Here is a 14,683-nt window from a genome sequence, read left to right as displayed (position 1 = left end):
AAGCGAATCACTCGGCCGCTAAAAAAAAAAGTGTCTTAAGTTGACTGGATTTACATTAAGGGTCATGACTGCCACCGTCATAAATATGATGCAGTTGCCAAGCGTCGGAATTTCAATCAGATGACTGGGGTGGAGATACTTGCAATGGTGGGAGGTGTGAAAAATGATCCTATGTCACTTTTCCCACTGCCTTCAAACGGTCATTAAATGAACTGTTGTAAGTCGGGGACTACCTGTTAGTCCCCGACTTACAACAGTTCATTTAGTGACCGTTCATTTAGTGACCGTTCAAAGTTACGACGCTGAAAAAGGCAACTTATGACCGTTTTTCATAGTTACGATCTCTGCAGAGTCCCCATGGTTATGTGATCAAAGCTCAAGATGCTTGGTTCAAATTTATGACCGTGGCTATGTCCCAGGGTCACGTGATCCTTTTTTCCGACCTTCTGACAAGGAAAGTCAAGGGGGAAGACGGATTCGCTTAACAACCGTTTTACTAACTTATCCACTGCCGCGATTCGCTTAACAACTGTGGCAAGAAAAATCGTAAGATGAGGCAAAACTCACTCAACAAATGTCTCACTTAACAACCAAAATTAGTCAAGGACTACCAGTATTTCCTTACCGGATTCCCAAATGTCTTTGAACAGTGGCAGAAGTTCTAATGGAGTGGAAAAAGCTCATGTTGGACTGCTTAGAACCGTCAAACAAACACGGGGAGCTGACCCCAGGAAACGTTTTTATCCCATTTGTGTATTCTGTCATAAAATACTTTTATGATCATTTTCATATCGTAAAAGGTTTGATAAAAATCTGCCACATTTCAATGCCACGAGAGTCAGGGGTTCCAGATTTTTTGATGCATTATGGAAGTTAGTCCGTTGGAGGTTGCTTCCTTAAAAAAAATGGCTGCCCTGGAATGCACCACGTTGCTCAGTTAAAGGTGACAGACATGAGAATAATCAAATAACAGAGTTGGAAAAGGACTTTGGAGGTCTTCTAGTCCAACCCCCTGTTCAAGCAGGACACTCTATACCATTCCAGACAAATGGCTGTCCAATCTCTTCTTGAAAACCTCCAGTGTTGGAGCTACCCACAACTTCTGCAGGCAAGTAGTCCCACTGGTTAATTGTTCTCACTGTCAGGAAATCTCTCCTTAGTTCTAGGTTGCTTCTCTCCTTCATTAGTTTCCATCCGTTGCTTCTTGTCCTGCTTTCAGGGGCTTTGGAGAATAGCTTGACTTCCTCTTCTTTGGGGCAGCCCCTTATTGGAACATTGCTATCATGTCAAGTTTTAGTAAGATAGATGGATGATAGATAGATAGATAGATAGATAGATAGATAGATAGATAGATAGATAGATGGATGGATGGATACAGATGATAGATAGATAGATAGATAGATAGATAGATAGATAGATAGATAGATAGATAGATAGATGGATGGATGGATGGATGGATGGATGGATGGATGGACGGACGGATGGATACAGATGATAGATAGATAGATGATACATAGATAGATATAGATAGATAGATAGATAGATAGATAGACAGACAGACAGACAGACAGACAGACAGACAGATAGATGGATGGATACAGATGATAGATAGATAGATAGACAGACAGACAGACAGACAGACAGACAGACAGACAGATAGATAGATGGATGGATACAGATGATAGATAGATAGATAGATAGATAGATAGATAGATAGATAGATAGATAGATAGATAGATAGATAGGTAGGTAGGTGGATGGATGATGGATGGATGATAGATGAAAGATAGATATAGATAGGTAGATGATAGATGGATGGATGGATGGGTACAGATGATAGATAGATAGATAGATAGATAGATAGATAGATAGATAGATAGGTAGGTAGGTGGATGGATGATGGATGGATGATAGATGAAAGATAGATATAGATAGGTAGATGATAGATGGATGGATGGATGGGTACAGATGATAGATAGATAGATAGATAGATAGATAGATAGGTAGGTAGGTGGATGGATGATGGATGGATGATAGATGAAAGATAGATATAGATAGGTAGATGATAGATGGGTACAGATGATAGATAGATAGATAGTAGATAGGTGGATGGATGATGGATGGATGATAGATAGATGATAGATAGATGAAAGATAGATAGATAGATATAGATAGATAGATGATAGATGAATGGATACAGATGATAGGTAGATAGATAGATAGATAGATGGATGGATGGATGATAGATGGATGGATGGATGGACGGACAGACAGACAGACAGATGATGGATGGACAGATAATAGAGTTATTGAGACATGTAATTTGAGGATCTTCCAGGTCTTGCCAGCCGTTTCTGCATTCTGGGTTAGCAAGGCACAAAGGAATTTGGAGTATGTATGGATGTCAATCTGGTTAAATACCCTAAGCCATCATTTATCCACGTCTTTAGGGTTTAAGTAAGCTTCCCTTCTAACAACCGAGCGCAGTGCTAGCCCAATCTTCCTTGCATTGAGCACGAAAGGAAACGAGATGGGTGGATTATATATCCTGATTGGTTTCACCAATCCTCACACTAAGTCACGATTAGCCTAATCATGGCTTATTGAATCACTGCCGTTGTTAAGTTAGTAACACGGCTGTTAAGTGAATCAGGGTTTTTTTTCATTGACTTTGCTTGCCAAAAGATTGCAAAAGGCAATCACCTGATCCGGGGGGGACACCGAAACTGACATGTATACATTGCCAGTGGCCAAGCGTCTAAATTTTGATCAAGTGACCATGGGGATGCCACACTGGTCGTATATGTGAAGATGTTGTGACCCGTCGGCGGCCTGTGTAGCTAGTAGCTGATTCCGACAGCGAGGAGGCTGGTGTGGTGCTGCGCCAGCAGCCTGTGCAACTGGCACTCGAGTCGGACAGTGAGGAGGCTGGAGAAGACGTGGTGCCAGAGGCAGGGATTCAGGCAGGGCCTTCACAACCTCCAGAAGCTCCCATAAGTGAAGAGGAAGAGGAGGAGGAGCCTCTTCTCAATGCACAGGCGCGCAGAGCTGCCAAAAGGCAGGAGTGGCTCCTCAGGAGGAGGTCTCCTCGAGAGTAAGGCTTGGGGCTAATTGGCCACTCCCTTAGCCTATTTAAGGAGGAACACCGACTGAAGCAATTTGCAGGGAACAACTTCGTTCACTCTCCTTCGCGTCCTGATCTTAGTTCTCTTATCAGGTTCCTGCAAATTGCTTCTGGGCTTTCTGCCAACCGTAGTAAGATTACGATTATTTATTCTTTGGATTCTTGTAGGCTGTTAAGAAAGTTAATTTAACAGCCTTTGTTTGAAAAAGACTGATTTAATTTAGTAAACTAAGGTTTGTACAGACTTTGTGTGTGCTGCGTTCTTCGGGGTCCATAGCTGCGGCAGAACAGAAGAACACTTTCTTCCATTGCCGTTGTAACTTTGAACCGTCACTAATTGAAACTGTTGCAAGTCGAGGACTGCTGTATAAAGCCACAGAAAGGCCCATGTGAAGCAAGATCCAAACAAGATCCAACCAATTTTACAAAACCTTTTAGGATTTAAAACCGGTCATAAAGGATTTTATGACAGAATACAAGAAATGTCATAAAACATCCCTATGGTCACGTGATAAAAATTCAGACGCTTGGCAACTGATTCATACTTATGACGGTCGCAGTGTCCCTGGGGTCACGTGATCCCCTTTTGCAACCTTCTGACAAGCAAAGTCAATGCGGAAGTCAAATTCACTTAACAACCAAGTTACTTAACTGGAACCAACTGCAGGGATTCCCTTTAACGACCGGGTCAAGGAAGGTCATAAAATGGAGCATTTCATTCACTGAATGATTTTTGTCTCGCTCAGCAGGAGCAACGTTGGCCTCCATGGTGGTCATAAGTCAAGGACTGCCTGTTATCTGTGGAGTGGGGAAAAAAAATGACCCAACAGATCGTGGCTTGTCTAGTTTAGGAATAAAACTAGCCAGTCTGTTGAATTTCCCACTCCTGATCTCCTTTTTTTAAAAGAGACAAATTCAGTTGACAGGTTTGTGTGTCTGTATGTATGTCTCTCTCTCTCTGTGCAACCTCTTCTCATTTTTCCAAATCCTTCCTTCTCCAAAAAGATAGCTATACCCGTAGCTCATTCCACTTAAAACAAGGAAGATTCTCACAGTAATTTAAAAAAACAAACCACACATCCTTTTAACTAAAACCTCCTCCTGATTACGGTCGGCCGTATAATTAAACTGCTGCCAGGTTGAGAAGCAGGACGCGGCAAAAGAGCTGATCCAGAACCCGTTTTGCTAGACCCCCGAAGTGCCAATACGAGACGGTTAAAAAAAATATTATTTCTAAATCTGGGCTCCTCCGCCTGAATCAAAGGAGAAAATCACAGCAGAAACGGACAGCCCCCGCTCCCCCAACCGAAAAAATCTTATTTTACCCCTGGAATAGTCTCTAGCATCTTTCATGACAGTGGTCACTTCAGGTTTTTTTCTCTGTGAACAGCCTTAAATATCTCTGATCAGCCTTAAAGGAGGGGGAAAAAATACCTCCCCAACCATGTTGCACAGCCAGCCAAGCCAGGATGGAAACAAAGCACCTGTGACCAATTTGGGGTTAGGTCTGTAAGTTTAGCCACTAAGGAAAACACCCGTCTGTCTGTCTCCTTCCCAGTTGCTTCAAATCCTCAATTCAAATTTTTTTTAGGCCAATTTTAGGCACCAGGTTACACTCAGCTGCAACGTGGAGCAAAAATTCCTCCACCCACCCTCCCACCCTTTGCAGGGTTTAGGAGAACCTCTCCTGGGAGTTGGGAATTCTAGTTCAGCCGCACGTCCGATCTTGCAAATGCGTTTCGACAACCGGCCTGCCTGATTTCTCTGGTTTGAATTCTCATTTCTTGTTGCTAGTTAAAAGGCTGATCGGATATCTGTCAGTCCGGGAGAAAAACGAGAAGGGCCCTGTTCGGTTCCTCCCAAATGGGGTGCCCCTACCTGCCCCTCTCAAATTGCTCACTGTCAAATTAACTCGGTTAAGATCCCCCTTCTACCCCCTCGCTGGGAAATTTTAGCATCATTTTAAAGCCAGCTTTCCTTCCCACCCGTTTTCAGAGCATAGCAAAACTGAAATTAGGAAATTGGGATTAATCCCCAGCCACGTTGGAAAATTGAGCTCCGATCCCAAAGGAAGAGCAGAAATATACCGGTTAGATAGATCAGGGGAAAGATTTTATTAGTTCCCGTTTCCTGGGATGAAATAAAGCCATCGGGGTTTATTTTGTACCCCCGTTCAAGTCGTTATTAAACCACCTGCGTGCCTGAGTTGGGCAGCAGCATAAATCGGTGGAATTAAAAGAAATAAAATAAATTTAGGCATCGACCCCGGTTTACAAAAGACACTGTTCGCACAAAACCAAATCTTTGCAAATCTGCAACGAATATATAATCTGTTAGGCAGCTCTCCATGTCAATCTAAGCTTTTATGCATTTAAAAAAAAAATGTACCTCTTTTTAATATCTATATTTTGAATGTTTTTAAAATTGGTTTTATGCCTATTTTGCCAGCCATTCATCTATTTCAACCCCGGGAGCGAATTTCCTGCTTTGCCCCCAGCCCCCATTCCCCACCCCCCCCACCCCATATTCCCTAAACCTTTTCCTGAAATCTAACCTCCCCCTTCCTTGTAAACAGGGGTATTTAATCTATTTATTTATTTTGCAAGCATCCTTTCACCTTCCGGCATGTAGAATGGAGGGGGGGGGAATCTTACTAGAGATTACCAAACTCCAGCCCTGATTCTTTTCCTCTCAGGATTATCTACAGAGATAAGACTATATAGATAAGAACCTTTTAATATATATATATAGCAATACGTGGGAACTCCAGGGCTTCTGGAATCTTTTCTTCTTTTTTTTTTTAAGCATAAAATGCAATGTGCTTTGGTAACCAGATTAGAATTGCTGACATCCAGCCATCCTTTCCTATTAACATCAGACTCAATTCCAAAACAAGTAACAGCAGGGGAAAAAAGTCTCTTTAAAACTAGCTGGGAAGCCTTTCCTCCCGCAGGCAACATCGATTAATTTGCTTCCATCACTGTGTTTGTGTGTGTGTGATGCCCCACAGTAAAAGCCGCCCTGAGTCTCCGGAGAAGGGCGGCATATAAATCAAAATTAAAAAAAAAAAAAAAAAAAAAAAAAAAAAATAGACCGAAGAAAATCAGATATAAACAGCAATAAAGGGAGGATGCAAATCCACTCCAAACCGGAGATTTATACAGTATATGCAGGTGAAAATGCAGAAGTGAAAAAAAAAAAAAACCCAGCGGTGACAAGCGGGAGCTGAAAATTTTAAAAATGTGCCGAAGGATTTTCTGCACACAGTCAAAACAATTTCCCCTTGCATAGTCAAAGAGGTTTTGTTTTTTTTTAGCAGAGGACTGGAGGAGGCAGATTACACTTTGCAAATGCTCAGGGGTACTCTTGATTTCTGAAGGGGCTAAAGCTGTCCTTTGAGCTTTATTTATTGCTAGATAATTCTGTGTGGGCATATTTTCATTATATATATATATGTTTGTGTGTGTATGCACATACACACATGTGTATATATATGCATATATATTGTACATGAAAATATGCCCACACAGAATTACCTAGCAATTATCTGCATGTCCATATTTTCATATACAATACACACACGTATATATATATATATATATATACATATATATATATATATATATATATATATGCATATATTATATATGAAAATATGCACATGCAGAATTATCTAGCAATAAGCTAAAAGGACAGCTTTTAACTCAAGAGTATTCCTGAGCGCATATACACACACACTGTGCATATATATATATATATATATATATATATATATATATATATATATGCGCTCAGGGATACTCTTGAGTTAAAATATATATATTACACATACACAAACTGCATATATATATAGAAAGAAGACATATATATATATATATCAGTCCGAAATAGATCTATATTAATCTCCCAATAGGCAGCAAAATGCATGCTTGCTGTTTGAAGAAGCCTAGGATAGTGGATGTGATTTCACTGAGAAACTTGGTTTACGTAGGAAAATACCCAGTTGAAGAAAAATACATACATACATGCATACATGAAGTATTTTTCTATCGAAGCACCTGGTCTACCCCACTATGGGAAGGAGCCTACTGCTTCCCTTTCGCCTTTCAGCTCCAATCCAGGAGCCCTCAAGCAGTCGCATTCACGACAAACCAAACATACATACATACATACACACACACACACACACACACACACACACACACACACACACACACATATATATATATAAACCACACACAGATATACTATATACACATTTATACACAGGTACACAATATGCCTCTATCGTTTCAATTCATGTATTCAGGGAAGAATATTGGGCTCCAAGGACTAGATTTCCATGGGGTCAAGGCCAGGGTGAGGTGGGGGCATAGAAAAGGGGGTACCTCACCCCCCCCACCCCACTCCCACACAATTTTGTCGGTGGTGACCCAAAGGTGATCTGACAGCTCAGCTTTCTCATGCCAAGTGGGCATGAGGTAAAGGGATCCACGCTGGGTACAGGCAGAAAAGCACCTCACTTTTTTCTCAACCCCCCCCCCCCCAGATCTGAAAATGTGGCATGGGGACTCTGATTCCCATCATCCACAGACCCTAGCATATTCCCTTTTTTTTTTTTTTTTTGCAGGGTGCCTGCTTGGTTCTTTAGTGCCGGTCAGCCTAATGGTCAGCCGAAATTGACTGCCCGCCCCCCCCACCGGAATAAAATACATGATTTTAAGCTGTGTTGGGTGTCCCGTTCAGACATTTGGGAGGGGGGGGGGGCTCTCCATGTTTTGTATTGGGGAGTGGGGCAAGAGGGAAAAATTGAGGGTTTTGGAACCCTTTTTTTTCCCCCCCAAATTTTTTTTTTAAGGTTTTGGAACCCTTTTGATCTCTGAGACAGAAGGAAGAATGCGATCAAACCACGAAACGTGATCGCGATGAAGATCTGTGTAAGAATGCAGGTTTTATCCCCAAGTATTTTCTATCTTTGCAGAAATCAATCTGGCTTTTACAAGGGGAGGGGGCCGGTATGTATCCCTTTCGAGAGGGTAGGGGAGAATGGGAGATGGAGTCCACCCAGCTGCAAGGCAGCCTCTCCAGACAGGGCTGGACCTCCTGAAAGAGATAGGGTGTGTGTGTGTGTTATGGATATTGTAGTCCATAGATTCTGCCGGGAACTCTCTCCTTTCTCCTTTCCTGGGCTGTGATTCTGAAACAGTGGAGGATGGCTTTTGGAGTCCAACGCTCTCGCAAGCAGCCTCTCCAGACTGAGCTAGTCCTCCTGAGTGAGACAGGGAGTGTATGGGTAGTGTAGTCTCTGTACCCTGCTGGGAACCCTCTCCTCCAGCTGTGGGATGGGTCTCCCAAGCAATGGAGCATGGGAGGTGGAGTCCTCACCTTTAGCCGATACAGGGAGGGCTAGAGATGGGGGAGTATGGATGATGTAGTTCCCCACCCCTCCCCCCCACCCCCATATGCAGGGCTAGAGATCCCCAATTGGGGAGCATGGATGATGTAGTCTCCCACCTTTTCCCCATGTGCAGGGCCAAATCGGGGAGTATGGGTGATGTATTCCCTCCCCCTCTCTCCATATGCAGGGCTAGAGATCCCAAATGGGGGGACTATGGGGGATGTAGTCTCCCATCCTTTCCCCACGCATAAAAGGAACTAGAGGTCCAAGACAGGGGAGTATGGATAGTGTAGTCCCCCCCACCCTCTCAAACAACCGCTCCCGAGTCAGGCCAGGCGTATGGATAGTGTAGTCCCCACACCCTCCCAAACCACCTCTCCTCAGTCATGGGGATACAGCCCTCTCCTGTGGACCATGGGAACTGGAGTCCAACCACCCTCCCCCCCCAACCTAACCAACCTTAATTTCCCGGAGACCTAGCGGGCTTCCTCCCACCCCCACCATCCGCGGCGCCCTGGGAAGTCCTTCCCCACCCCGCCAGCAGCAGCGGCGCATGGGAGCTGGAATCCCGGCTCTGTCCGTCCCCACCCCACACAGACACACCACAACCCATCATCCCCGGCACTCACTACTTGTAGAGCTGCTGCAGGCAGAGGTCCAGGCACTCGCCTTCCACCTCCTCCTCCGTGATGTGCTCGGAGAGCGGCCGGGGCAGCGAGGGCAGCGGAGGCAGCGGCACCGGCGGGCAAGGGCTGGCCGGGCGAGGCGGCGGAGGAGGAGGCGGCGGCGCGGGCTCTGCCGGAGGAGCCTCGTCGGGCTCGGCGTCCCCGGGAGGGCTGGCTCCGTCCGGTCCGGAGCCTTCCTCCCCCTCCTCCTCCTCGTCTCCATCCTCCTCTGGTCCAGCAGTGGCTGCATCCTCCTCCTCCTCCTCCTCGTCTCCTCCATCCTCATTTTCTTCCTCCTCCTCCTCCTCCTCTTCCTCCGCTTCTGCTTCTGCTTCTTCCCCGCCCGCGGTGGCTTCTCCGTCCCCGCCAGGCGGCGGGTCTTCTTCCCCGGCTCCAGCCGCCGCTCCTTCCCCGCCGCCGCCGCCGCCCGCGGAGGAGGAGGAGGCGGCGGAGGAAGAGGCGGAGGAGGGCGAGGCGGGCGCCGGGCTCTCGGCCGCCGCTTCGAAAGGTCCGCGGAACTCGCCCAGGAAAGCCTCCAAGAAGCGGCGGTAGGTCCGCTCCTCCGCGATGCTGCAGGGGCCGCCCGCGGCCATCGCTCTCCTCCGCTCGCACGGGAAGCACGCCCGGCCGGCAGCCACCGACCCACAGCCCGAGCCCAGCGCCAGCCAGCCAGCCAGGCAGCGAGCGCGCCGCGCGCCCCCGACCCGCCGGCCGGCCGGAATCCCCGCGCCCCGCCTCCTCCTCCTCCTCCTCCGCACGCGCGCGCGTCCCCGCTAGGGAGGGAGGGAGAGGAAGCGCGCGTGCACTTGCCCGGCTTGGGTTTTTTTTCCCCCCGGGGAGGGGGGGTAGGCTTTCCTCCTTTTCTCCTCCTCCTCCTCCTCCTCTCTCTCTCTCTCCCTTCCTTCTTTTCCTTCCCTTTCCAAGCGGGGGAGGAGGGGGCGTGCAATCCCCCTCCTCTTTTTTTCCTCCCTCTCTCCCCGGATTCTGCAAAAAGAGACCCCCCTCTCTCTTGTACCAAGGGGCGTGCAATGATTCCCCTCCCTACTCTCTTCCAGGACACTGCGAAAAGGGAGAGAGACCCCCCCCACTTCCCTTTCCAAAGGGGGAGGAGGAGGCGCGCGATCCCCCCCCCCTTTCCCTCCTCCCTGGATTCTGCAAAAAAATGCGGGGAGAGCAGGGCCCCCCCCTCTCCTCCTTTACCGAGGGGGAGAAGGGAGGGGAGGGGGCGTGCTTGCGTGCGTGCAAATCCCCCTCCCCTTCTCTCCTCCCGGATTCTGCAAAAAGAAGAAAAAGGGAAAAAAAAAAAAAACCCTTTCCAAGCGGGCAAAGGATGTGTAACTTCCCACCCCCTCTTCCCTCTCTCCTCCTGGAGTCGGAAAAAAAAGGGAAACCCCCTTTCCAAGGGGGGGGGAAAGGGGCCGTGTAATCCCCACTCTCCTAGACTCTGGAAAAAGGGGAACCCCCTTTCCAAGGGAGGGGGGAAAGGGGGCGTGTAATCCCCCCTCCTCCTCCTCTCTCTCTGCAAAAAGGGAGACCCACTCCCCTCCTTTACCAAGGGGTGAGGGGAGGGGGCCTGTGTGCAAATCCCCCTCCCGGATTCTGCAAAACGAGAAAAGAAGGGGGAAAAAAAAACCCTTTCCAAGCGGGGCAAAGGATGTATAACTCCGTCTCTCCTCCTGGACCCTGGAAAAAAAAAAGGGAACCCCCCCCCTTTCCAAGGGAGGGGGGGAAAGGGGCGTGCAATCCCCCCTCCTCTCCTCCCGGATTCTGCAAAAAAAGTGAGGCTCCCCCTTTCCAAGAGGGGAGGGAGCGTGCAACTACCCCCCTCCTTCTTCCCTCTGTTCTCCCGGACTCTGAAAAAGGGAGATTCCCCTGTACTAAGGAGGTGCAATCCCCTTCCCCTCCTCCCGCCCTTCTCCTCGGACTCAAAAAGAGAGACTCCCCCCTTTGCAAGCCGGGAGGGGGGGGCGTGCAATCCCCCTCCCCACGGACACTGCAAAGAGGGACAACCCCCCCCCTTTCTTTCCAAGCGGGGCGGGGACGTGCAACTCCCCTCTTTCTCCTCCAGCAGCAAGCAAAGACAAGCTCAGCACACACACAAAATCACGCACGCACAAAATCACACACACACACCCCGATGGGCCGCTGTGGGACTCCCATTCCCATCATCCGCAGGCCACAGCAACATGTTTCTTCCCATCCTTTGCAGGAGGGCACCTGCTTGGAGAAAGGGATGGTGGCTGGTCCTTAAAAGTCTGGATCGCTACTGAAAGGGTGCAGCAGTCTCGGGTGGACTAAGGGAACCCCAAATGTTTTATCCTCTTTTTCAGCTCCGAATCCTGGAAACAGGTGTTGGGGGGGGTTAAGTCTATAGAACATGCTCCTGAGTGACACCCTCCCCCTTCTTCCCCAGGATATGTATCTTTTATCTTTTATATATATTTCTAATTGGACAAGGAGAAAAACTTGTTAAATACAGATGAATTTTTCCTGCAAACTACAGATAGAATAGAATAGAATAGAATAGACTAAGAAAGGGAATAGAATAGAATAGAATAGGAAAGAGAATAGAATAGACTAAGAAAGGGAATAGAATAGAATAGAATAGGAAAGAGAATAGAATAGAATAAGAAAGGGAATAGAATAGGAAAGAATAAAATAGAATAGAATAGAATAGAATAGAATAGAATAGAATAGAATAGAATAGAATAGAATAGAATAAGAAAGGAATAGAATAGAATAGAATAGGAAAGAGAATAGAATAGAATAAGAAAGGGAATAGAACAGGAAAGAGAATAAAAGAATAGAATAAGAAAGGGAATAGAATAGAACAGGAAAGAGAATAAAAGAATAGAATAAGAAAGGGAATAGAATAGAATAGAATAGAATAGAATAGAATAGAATAGAATAGGAAAGAGAATAGAATAGAATAGAATAGAATAGAATAAGAAAGGGAATAGAATAGAATAGGAAAGAATAGAATAGAATAGAATAGAATAGAATAGGAAAGAGAATAGAATAGAATAGAATAAGAAAGGGAATAGAATAGAATAGGAAAGAGAATAGAATAGAATAAGAAAGGGAATAGAATAGAATAGGAAAGAGAATAGAATAGAATAGAATGGAATAGAATAGAATAGAATAGGAAAGAGAATAGAACAGAACAGAACAACAGAACAGAACAAGAAAGGGAATAGAATAGAATAGAATAAGAAAGGGAATAGAATAGAATAGAATAGAATAGAATTTTTTATTGGCCAAGAGTGATTGGAGACATAAGGAATTTGTCTTTGGTGCATATGCTCTCAGTGTACATAAAAAGACAAGATACATTCGTCAAGAATCATAAGGTACAACACTTAATGATGGTCATAGGGTACAAATAAGCAATCAAATCATACTAGGAAACAATATAAATCGTAGGGATACGAGCAACACAGTTACAGTCATACAGTCATAAGTGGGAGGAGATGGGTGGTGGGAATGATGAGAAGATTAATAGTAGTGCAGACTTAGTGAATAGTTTGACAGTGTTGAGGGAATTAGTTGTTTAGCAGAGTCATGGCGTTTGGGAAAAAACTGTCCTTGTATCTACTTGTTCTGGTGTGGCCTCTCCTAGAAGAATGAAACATTCTAGGAAATATTAAAAAGGCAGAATGTTATATCTCCCTGGATGAGAAATGGAGAGACATGTTTTTAGGCAGGAGGCAGACTCACTCTTAATAGCCCCCACCCTCCTCAATAGCCCCCAGCAGATGCCAGCACTTAAGAGATAAAGAGATAGCTAAGTCCATTCATAAGCAAATGCCCTCACCCAAGATCCAACAAAAATGGGATTAGCCCTCTATCCATCTAGCAACAGAACTCACCACATGGCACCTGAGGAGATTGCATCACCCAGCAAGGCTCAACTAAGCCTGGGACTCAAAAGACAACCTACAAAATTACCCCTGCATGGCCCCATGGGAGTCTTGACAACCAATCAGAATACAAACTCAAATTCAAAGCCCAACAGAGGGTATAGATCTCTCTCTCTCTCACCCATTTGCCTTTTTTGCCCAGGACCTCAAACCATGTGGCCCTGTCCACGATTAAACCATCTTTTCAACCAGCCTCCATGTTTCCAGGGTCTTTCTCCCCTCTTGGAATTGAACACAGACGGACATTTCTTCCAACAGTAGGGTGTTGTGATCCGCCAGCAGCCTGCGGAGCTGGCAGCGGAATTGGACAGCGATGTGGCTGAGGAAGAACATGGACCAGTCCTGGAGGCTGGGGAAGGCCCGGATGAGGGCTCTGCGCCAGAGGCAGAGATGGGGCCAGGGCCATCGGGGAGTGAGGTGCGGACTCCAGAGCCTGACAGTAGAAAGGCAGACGAACAGGAGGAGCCTGTTCCTAATGCACGCATGAGAAGAGCTGCCAGAAGGCAAGAGCAGCTCAAGCAAAGAGGACGACTCGGGAGTAAGGCCAGGAGATGATTGGCCCCTCCCATAAGGCTTAAAACAGACCAGCAACGGCATTTGGGCTTTGCAGGAAAACAACGTTGGTAGCTTCGTCTTCTTCTTCGTCTACATCTTGTATTTATTTTTGTATCTGTGACTTCTGAACGTTTGCCAAGAAAGGCCTTTGGCAGTTTGTCTAACTGGACCAAGGTTTGAGATAGGACTGAGGAATTTGTATTGGGAGGAATTTGCTTTAATTGAGTTGAACGACGCTGGGAATGAAGTAATTCTCAGCTGTTCAAATAAAGTTTGTTTGTTTTCTCACTGACTGTTTTTCCTACTATTTACTTGGGCCTGGGTCACAACATAGGGGCCATAGCTAACTTTGTAGGTTGTCTAAGTCCAAGGTTTGGTTGAAGTCTGCTGGGTGATGCAACGTCCCCAGGTGATTGTGCGATGTGGTGAGTTCTGCTGCTAGATGGTTTAATCCTATTATGTCCTGAAGGGTCATGTTTTAATCCCATCACCCTGGAGCTGAAGGTCTTTTGTCTTGTAGATGGGCTGTCCCAGTCTTTCTTAATGGACACGAAATATCTGCTGGGGACAAGGAGCTGCTCTCTGTCTTTAAAACATGTTTCTTCTTTTATCATCCAGGGAAATATAATATTCTGCCTTTTTAATATTTCCTAAAATATTTCATTCTTCTAGGAGGGGGTGGGTTTCCCCTCAGAATGGTTACTAAATGAACTGTTGTAAGTGGAGGACTACCTGTATTTATTAAATTTATATGCCAGCCATCTCACTCTAATAAAGGGACTCTGGGCACCATTAGCACTTTCAAAGGCTGTTTCTTTGTTCTGGGAACTGAGAAGGGCTTCAAGATTTCAAAATAACGAAGTACCCACAAACAGCGTAAAGCTTTTAGCAAATACTTAAAATGCCATCACTTCGACTTTTTCACTAAAAGCCTCTGTTGACCCTGGAGTTCAAGGTGAAAATAAAAACAAAATCAATACTTACTTTTCCCACGTAAACATAAAAGGACCCAGGAATTTCT

General features: G+C 45.9%; 1 protein-coding gene across 1 annotated transcript in view; it reads right to left on the bottom strand.

Annotated features, from left to right (window-relative positions):
- PPM1E (protein phosphatase, Mg2+/Mn2+ dependent 1E) overlaps positions 1-9,786 on the bottom strand; it is a 131,777-nt gene extending 121,991 nt beyond the window's left edge. Inside the window, exon 1 of the mRNA XM_070931990.1 lies at positions 9,152-9,786. Coding sequence (XP_070788091.1) covers positions 9,152-9,780 — 629 coding nt within the window. The 5' untranslated portion in view covers positions 9,781-9,786. The remainder of the gene's footprint in view (positions 1-9,151) is intronic.
- Positions 9,787-14,683: the final 4,897 nt, after the last annotated feature.

The sequence above is a fragment of the Pituophis catenifer genome, unplaced genomic scaffold (assembly GCF_029215685.1).
Source record: "Pituophis catenifer annectens isolate HBS135680 unplaced genomic scaffold, rPitCat1.0.hap2 SCAF_1, whole genome shotgun sequence".
Lineage (NCBI taxonomy): Eukaryota > Metazoa > Chordata > Lepidosauria > Squamata > Colubridae > Pituophis > Pituophis catenifer.
This window is presented reverse-complemented; position numbering and strand designations above follow the sequence as displayed.